This window comes from Palaemon carinicauda, chromosome 1 (assembly GCF_036898095.1).
Source record: "Palaemon carinicauda isolate YSFRI2023 chromosome 1, ASM3689809v2, whole genome shotgun sequence".
In the NCBI taxonomy this organism is placed as follows: Eukaryota; Metazoa; Arthropoda; class Malacostraca; order Decapoda; family Palaemonidae; genus Palaemon; species Palaemon carinicauda.
Window position 1 is genome coordinate 37712759 of NC_090725.1, and position 9696 is coordinate 37722454.

Genomic DNA, 9696 nt, shown 5'->3' on the forward strand with positions numbered 1-9696 from the left:
CAGGATTCGATCATATAAATGTAAACAAAATTTGTATTAATTCATAATTTATTTATTTTTTTCCGTACAGGCACACATAAATTCTAATCATTAATAACAGGAGTAACCATATTTGCTGGCCCTTGTGATATTTATGGCCATTAACCTAACATTCGTCAATAGTTGCGGTTTTTCCGCAAAATTCAATGGGAGTCTCACCATTACGGAGTTCACTTCTTCTCTGGTCCTGGGAACCAGGCAGAGCAAGCTTCGACGGCCACCTGGCAGATGGAGGCGAGGGTCTTGCCGGATTCATATGCTGAAAGGAGAAGAGATGAACGTTTTTATTATTCATATTACAAAGGATTGAAATATCTGTTGGCTTTCAAGGTAAGTTTTCATTTCTTATGATTCCTACAATGATAATCCTAGAATTAATTTCAGTTATATTGTAACTAGAATAGAGAGGATGTAAAATTAATTTAAGTATAGATTTTATTTCTAATAACTCCCATAATGATATGTTATATATTGAATAGAATAGAAAGGATGTAAAGTTGATTTGAGTAAAGTTTTTGGTTTGTACAACTCTACAGTGATAATCACAGAATTAATTTCAGTTATATATTGAATAGAATAGTGAGGATTGAAAATTGATATAAGTATTATTTTTTATTTCTTATAATTCACACAATGATAATCCTGGAATTAATGTTAGTTATATTGAATAGCATAGAGAGAATTGAAAATTGATTTTGGTAAAGTTTTTATTTCTTATAGCTCCTAAAATGATAATCCTAGAATTAATTTCAATTATATATTGAAGAGATCAGAGAGGATAAAAAATTGATTTAAGTAGTTTTTATTTCTTATAATTCCCACAAAGTTAATACTTGATTGAATTTCAGTTATATGTAGATTGGAATCAAGAGGATTGAAATTTGATATAAGTATTGTGAATTTTTCTCTGACTAAAAAAGGTAAAGATGGAGTAAATTCGGTTTGTAAAACGAGCTGTATAAATATTTCATAATAGCAACTTTTATATAAAGCCTTATATGTGTCGTAATTTGGTGAGAATATATTATCAACATTGCGGAATATATTTGAAGAGAGGGCTTATCAATGCCAGCAATATGTATGAATTAACAGAAATAAAGGGAGTAATTTTCCCATGTTAGGATAGAAAAGCATACCTAGGAATAAGCTGAAAACTTATGTTACCAACGCAAAGTGACTTCAAAAGACCAGTAAGGAAATGTGCAAAATACTCATGGCAATGCAAAGACGATACTAAATATAGAGAAACATATAGTGAGAGATTTTACAAATTGTTCAAAATAAAAGGATCATAACGATTCAAATGGCTTGTGCAGATCAAATACGATCGACTCAAATACAACGAAGAACCAAAATGAAATTAATTGTCTCGCAACATATGGCAGAATCTGTTGTAGGCTAATATACAATGCAGGTGATGTACAAAGAATAGGAAAATAGATACAGAAAATTATCAGAATAGATTATTTAAGGAATAATGGCTTGATGAAATGAATACATAGATGCGGTCCTTATAATTATATGATATATAAAAAATACATTTAAACTTTAATGACTCGCATCTTGTATGTGATCAGACCTGGGTGTCTAAACATTCGAAAGCTACTCTCTCTCTCTCTCTCTCTCTCTCTCTCTCTCTCTCTCTCTCTCTCTCTCTCTCTCTCTCTCTCTCTCTCTCTCTCTAACGACAGTCTGCTTATGCAGTATATTGAATAATTCATAAAGACATTTATACATGTGCATTGATTGGTATACTGTATATTATAATGTCTCGATGTAACGTGTATACAACATACATACTTACACAGACAAAAGGACACGTGTACACACACACTTACACACGCACACATACACACACACATATATACATATATATATATATATATATATATATATATATATATATATATATATATATATATAGCTGCAAAATAATAACTTGAATTCAACGGTTTATGGATACATTAATTTTCCACGGTTCATCATAACTAATTTGAAGTTTTGATTAGTATAAGAGCATTAAGCAAAACACACCATCCACCCAAATCATTATTCATACAGAAGACACCAGAATTTGAAAATCCTATATGATAAACAATTATTTCATTAACTGCTGGGATTCTAATAACGAGAATATACTGTAATATCAAATAAAAACTGAAATTCATAGGTTACTATGCAATTATTGGATTTGATTGACAAATAATATTTGGCCGAGCAACGTTTTATTTCCAAAGGTAATCTAATTCAGGGCTGATCTAAGAATTAAGGTCTACGAACTAATTACTTTTTAACTTTTAAAATATGGCCTTACTGACTTGTTTCCATTTGTAATTTTCCAACAACTTGATTATCTGAGTTTATATGGTCACAATGGAATTTGTATCGAACATGTTTCATTGACCCTCTGGTTTGAGGTGGAATTCCCCTCGGTGACTAGCAGCTTGAACTTAGATTTAATTCGATTAATCATCTGATTAAGATAGATTTATTAACGTGGTGAAGGGTTTTAGGTATTGCCATGATCAACAATACTATGCTAGTTAGGGCGACCCATGCTAGGTAGGTGTGCTGTAAGCGATCAGACGAAAATCTGCCAACATCACCAATCTGCACTGGCCAGCGTAGTAGTGAAAACTACACAAATCCCAGAAAGTAGTTCATATGTCTGAGGCCTTTGCCCTGCAGTTGACTAGAAACGACTACATTTCTTGTGTTGTTATTATAAGATAGAAAACTCATTTACGATGCACCTAGATGGAAAGAAAGTTACAAGTGGGCACTAAACTTTCAACTGTGCTCCACAAGGTACTAGAAGAGTTGGAGGACCAAGGCCTACATGGCTGAGAACTATAAAGTAGGAAGTGGGAGAGGATGAATGGAGACGTATTGATTTGAAAGTTCAAGATAAAGGCGACTGGTGAAAGAGGTTTTATTTTGAAGACTTACAACTATTCTATGATTTCATGAATTGTGATTCCATAGAGTTTTATATCAAGATGTGATACGACCTAAAGACGTCCTCTTAAAATATGAAACTTATCCCAATTTCCAACAAAGTTTAAAGGTAATAATATTATAGTTAAGCGGAGAGTTGCGTAATTACCTTCAAGTTTGAAAGAGAAGGTGTTCGATATACTTACTAGAAAATAAAATTTGTTTAAATCTGTTTTGTGAGCGTGTATTTGTATCTATTTTGTCATATATCAATATATATTCCCTACACTTCTATTTAGAAATGACTCATTATTATCCTCGAAATAAGTAATATAAAATATTTAAGTGATTTTTATAGATAACTTCGAATGGAGGCATACCCATTAAAAATTTTAGATTTTGGACATTTAAATGTTAGTTAGATACACTGTTAAAAATTTGCCCTAAAAATTTTTAAAAATCCTGGAAGAAATACTGCCAGGTATTTACCGTTATAAAAACGGATATTGTTGACGTAAAGGGGTGATATTACGGTTACCAACCCGTAAAAGATGATAACAAAGTAGGATCATTTGCATTTTACGGAGTTTTTTTTAACAGTGTAGAGTTATTCTTAACCAGAAGAAACGGAAAACAATACGATATAAATGTAAAAGGAATCAGTATAAAGCAGGTTTAAGAGAGAAAAGATGATCCAAATGATAATGAAAAGGGTGAATGATCCAAGGAGAATTCATGGAATAAATGTCAAAATAAAAAACTAGACCGAAAAATATCTTCTTTCAAGAAATATGTTAAGTGTCAAAAATTATTATTATTTTTTTTTTTTTGGAGATAATATTAGGAAAATTATCTTCGTGATAAGAAAGAGGGGAAAAGAGAAAGAACACTGAAGAGAAAGCCATAGAAATAGATTAAAAAAAGGGGTAGCAAAAACTGAAGATCTAAAAAGATTTTACAATAGAAAATTTTTTTTTTTTTCGTCCACGTGATTAAACATATCTTTGTCAGTCACCGAAAACACTAACATTCATCACTGGAAGCGATATGATCTTTGGATATGAATATTTGCTCTAATATCAAAAGATCAAAGTTGAAGGTTGTTGAAATAGTCTTCTAAAAATAAGATAATTACTAAAGGACAATAGAGATGTATTATTTTATGGTCAATGTGAAACATTTTACTAAAATGAAATAGAGGACTATTACTTTACGTCAAGTGAGTAATCATATATCTTGCATATTTGTACGATGGTTTAATCCTTTAACAGATAAAATGAGTAAAGGGACTAGCTGAGATTATTTTGGTATCGTGTATATATATATATATATATATACAATATGTATGTATGTATGTATGTATGTAAGTATGTATGCATGTATGTATATATGGATGTATATATTTATATATATATATATATATGTGTGTGTGTGTGTGCATGTATGCATGTATGTATATATGTACGTATATATTTATATACATATAAATATAAATATATATATATATATATATATGTATATATATGTATATATACATATATATATATATATATATATATTATATATATATGTATATGTATATATTTATATATATATATATATATATATATATTTATATATATATATATCTATATATATATATATTTATTTATATATATATATATATATATATATATTCTAAGGAAGGAGAGGATGTAGTCACACCCTGGTGAGAGGGGATTGTAGCTAGGAACAGGGGAGTGGTGGGAAGGGTTGAATCTGTGTGTGTATATCTACCTAAATATGTAGACGTACAGTGATAATAATCATCATTATCACCATCATCAAAATAATTATACTAATGATAACATTAATATGAATATCAATACAATCATTAACACTATCTTTCATAAGTAATTTTTTTTTCTTTTGATTTATGACTTATTGGTTTTCATGTTTTGTTTTTTCCTTTTTTTTTTTTTTTTTTTTTTGCATTATTCTCTTCTTCACCAGACGCCTGTCTCACCACCTGTACAAGAGGAAACCACATCACAAAAGCAATGCATTGTCCATAGAGACACGAAATCCTTTGTCACCCTTTGAAATGTTGGACACGTCATTTTCTCTGATATTATGCAAACTCTCGGCCTTTGTAGAAGCATCCATTCTGATTTTACCTCTCAAAACCATTCATGGTATCCTTCGATTCAATGGAATACAAACAAGATAGGAAAATGGATAGAGATGAAGAACCAGATCATTTTTTCTTTATTTCAAGTAAAATAGGTTTTGATGGTTAAATAAAATGTAACTTATTTATGAAAAAAAGTAAAATTATTTCATAGATATTCGTAATTAAGAAAACCAGAAAAAAATTATTGTATGAAAAATATAATTGCCTTAAATATTCTAAGATGATATAGAGTTATAAAGAGAAAAATCTGAATGGCAAAAATCAATTATTTTGACTGGGCATCTTTGCATTTACTCAACAAGGCGAGAGAGTTACAAATTCCCTACAGAAGCTAAAAAGGAAGGCTTTATAGGAGATAAAGAATATCTTCAACACGTCTTTTGGGTGTTTTTACCACCGTAGGATAAAGATTATCACATTGAAGCCTTCCTGCTTCACGTCAACTCTTTTTTTTTTCTCATTATCTTGCAATACTATCGGAGACCTGCAATAATACACTAAAAACTAGGTATATATTTTTGTTACTGTAATGAACAGAGACACTCTCAGATTTTAGGAACGAGCCTATAGGCTCTCCTTCCCCGGTCTGTGTGCTACAGAAAATGCAAAAAGGGTCGGGAGGAGAGAGAGAGAGAGAGAGAGAGAGAGAGAGAGAGAGAAACTGCCCTTCCAACTTTAAAGTATGTTTAAGGGAGTGAATGTCTAGAAGAAAGTTATAAATAAACTAAACAATACGGTACACAAGCAAGGCTCTTGCTAGTGTGAGGAAGTCAGACACGCATACAAACAGTCTTTTATATATATATATATATATATATATATCTGTGTGTCTTTATATAAAACAAAAGAAATATATGATATTGCAAATCTAAATATTTATAATTTAGTAGACTACCAACTCACCTTGGTCACCGCCGGATCGCTTGCCGAAGATGGATCCGTTGAAAGGAGGCTTCCTGTAGCCGGCGCTGGCGTGGTCGGTGAAGACAGCCAGCACCACGAGGACTACCATGACGGCCACCACAAGTCGGGTCTGTACGGACATTCTGTTCCAGCGAGGAGAGAAAGGAGAGTAGTCATTTAGTTAATTTCAAGTTTCGAGAGAGAGAGAGAGAGAGAGAGAGAGAGAGAGAGAGAGAGAAAAGGGCCCTGTAAGAGGAAAAGATCGAGAGGGAGGCAGAGAATTAGATGGCGAGATAAGGTGAAGGCTGATATGGAGAGAAGAGGTTTGGTGGAAGAGGATGCCTTTCATATAAGACAACCGACCCCTTAATGTAGGGTTAACGCTGAGAGAGAGAGAGAGAGAGAGAGAGAGAGGGCAAGGACTTAGTAGGGCCTTGTAAGAGGAGAAGATCAAGAGGGGGGCACAGAATTAGATGGCAAGATAAGGTGAAGGCTGATATGGAGAGAAGAGGTTTGGTGGAAGAGGATGCCTTTCATATAAGACAACCGACCCCTTAATGTAGGGTTAACGCTGAGAGAGAGAGAGAGAGAGAGAGAGAGAGAGAGAGGGGGGGGGGGGCAAGGACTTAGTAGGGCCTTGTAAGAGGAGAAGATCAAGAGGGGGGCACAGAATTAGATGGCAAGATAAGGTGAAGGCTGATATGGAGAGAAGTGGTTTGGTGGAATAGGATGCCTTTGATAGCTCTACTGGAGAGGGTGCCTTGGGCAACCAGCCCCTTAATGTAGGGATAATGGTGGGAAAGAGGAACATGAGAGAGAGAGAGAGAGAGAGAGAGGAGAGAGAGAGAGAGAGAGGAGAGTACATATGATAACAAATAGTTTAATCAGGTTTCATCATTATCTCACTAACCATTTATCGACCCTAAGGTCTTGTTCCTTTCAGTGTCATTTTACAGGAATGTCGCAATAGTTTGGATACCCAATAAATAGACAGCTATGAAGAGTATCGGAGACTATGAAAACATTTAACCCATGTGTTACTCGATTTCATGAACGGGTAAATACATAATCTGTTCCAGATTCGTAATGGTTTATGACGTGATTTTTTTTCCACAGCCGAAAAACATGTAAAAATTATTCTCCTATAATTTTTCCTTTGCTTCACATATATAAAAACAAATATGTGAACACAAACACATACCTTCACACACGTTTACTGAAACACACACAGACAGTAAAAGTGTTAAATTCTATTTCAATATTTTCTTACTTAAACGGAAATTATACGCAGTCTAAGTAGATCAACAAAGAAAGATAAGGAAAAAATCTACTTGGTTTTATATATGTAGGACTATATCAATAATTTTATGATTTTGATATTAAGGATATAGAAATAAGATAGTTAATGGTTTAGTTATCAAGCACTTAAAATATTTTCCTAATAAAAAGAAAAACATTGAATATTAAAGTTATCAAAATAATTTGGTTAATAGACCATAAAAAGAATAAAGATTATTGAAAGATGAACTTAGGTTTTGATACTTGAAAAGTTACAAATTATGACATTAACAGATCCATTTTTGGATAAAATCATTAATAACTCCCATTCTAAAATAACTAGAACTTCAATAACTAGTAAAAGTAAAAAAAAAAATGTAACCTTAGAAAACGAAGAATCTTTTCGGGTCCCCTTTAGGAGCCCGAAGCAGGTGGCACTCTGCCTTTAATATGTGTCATAAAAATCTCCTTAGGTCTCCCTTCAAGGTCTCTCTGCATACACCTCAAATACCTTTTGTCGAACGACGTCCCTCACTTAAAAGGGAGAAAGGGGACTGGACGAGGTTGTACTTTACAAAGCACTATCCACTATATTGACCATTACTGAAGGAGACAGGGACATTGAGGTATATTTTTCTCCTTAAAGGGGAGATATATTTCACGGAGGCATAATACACACAGGTAAATACACACACACATATACACACACTTATATATACTGTATATATATATATATATATATATGTAATATATATATATATATATATTATATATATATTATATATATATATATATATACATATATATATATGTGTGTATATATATATATATATATATATACATATATATATATATATATCTATATATATAAATGTATATATATATATATATATGTATATATATATATATATATGTGTGTGTGTGTATATATATATATATATATATATGAAGCGTACTCCAAGAAAATATCAAAACATCTTATTTCATAGTCCCTTCCATAGGAGGATAACTCTTTCTTTGAGGTCGAATAAAGTCATAAGTCGAGGAAGGGGTAGTGAGAAGGAAGTTTGAGGGTAGAGTATCATGACCAGGAATGAGAGAAGCTTAGCAGGAAAGCATAGCGACAACCCAGAGGGAATAAAAACTGCAAATGGCAAAGAAAATGGCGCAGCGTCAAAGTGGATTCAGAAACTGAGAGAGAGTAAAGCCACCCAAGAGGGGTAGAAATAGCCCTGAATGCCTCTTCTCCTGAATGGGGGATTGCACTTGGTTCAAAAAGCTTTAAGCAACCTACATTGTGTAGCTGTATCTTCCTAATTAGTGAGGGTAAATAGTGTGAGGTGAGAGAAGAAAATGAATCTCTTGCAGAGGCAAAAGGAGATACCGAGAGTGGAGCAGTTGCACAGGTAGATAGGAAAAGTGTCTTTGGGAGTAGTCGTCCCCAACCGTCATATGTAAACATGGGCGTTTTATTTGCAAAAAGCAAAAAAAAGGGGGGGGGGGGGAAATAACTTGATAAATCTAATTACTTTAACTTCTTTTACCATCTTATGAGAGTCAAATTAATCTGTCATATTCAGATACAAGAAAATAAGTTTCATAAGGAACAGCTCATAAAAAAAAAATTTAAAAATTGGTAAGTTGTATTCTCAGTTATAAGAAATTTTTTAAAAGTTTAGTTGAAAAAGCAATATGAATTACCTGTTGTTTTATATAAAAATTGGATGCCTTTAACCTTTACAAAGTTAGAATGTTTATCCAAAATAATCTCTTTTTCATAAAAAAAAAAAAAAAATATTTTACATTCGCATGAGAGAATTCATGTGAAGAAACCTGTATCAATTTTTTTTTATTGATATATCTTTTTTTTCAATTTGTAGGAATATATGAAAGGTTAATAGAAAAAAGCCTTTTGAATTCATATTTTCAACTTAATATTTACCTAGGAAAGCTAAAGTAAACCTAAGTTCTCTGAACATTAAACATCTTTAATTAAAATTTAGAGTGCAACATTTCAAGTAAGTAGTTCAATTTATATTTAAAGAAAATTTTGAGGAAAAATTTACTTCTTATACAAAACATCAAAGGGAATATATTTCAGTCCTTCAGTTGAGCATATGAATATAATGAAAAGGATACTAAACAATAATTTTCACTAAGACCGCATTCTAAATATTGGAACAAGTGAAAGAATAATAGTACAAATCATGTTATAAAAGTGTTCAGTATATATCCATTGGATGAAGTTACGCGCCCCATGGCATACATACTCAGATGCTTAAAAGGAAATACAGTTATCATCAACAATTCAAATATTGACATGAACTTAAGTGGCGTGGCAAAGTGCTACTGCCCTCAGCGTTGTG

General features: G+C 32.1%; 1 protein-coding gene across 1 annotated transcript in view; it reads right to left on the bottom strand.

Annotated features, from left to right (window-relative positions):
- The window catches only part of SIFa (SIFamide), an 80482-nt gene that overhangs the window by 13500 nt on the left and 57286 nt on the right, over positions 1-9696 (bottom strand). Inside the window, exons 2-3 of the mRNA XM_068374508.1 lie at positions 6053-6195; positions 199-298 (exon numbers count right to left, since the gene is read on the bottom strand). Of these exons, the coding sequence (XP_068230609.1) occupies positions 210-298; positions 6053-6194 (231 nt within the window). The 5' untranslated portion in view covers position 6195 and the 3' untranslated portion in view covers positions 199-209. The remainder of the gene's footprint in view (positions 1-198; positions 299-6052; positions 6196-9696) is intronic.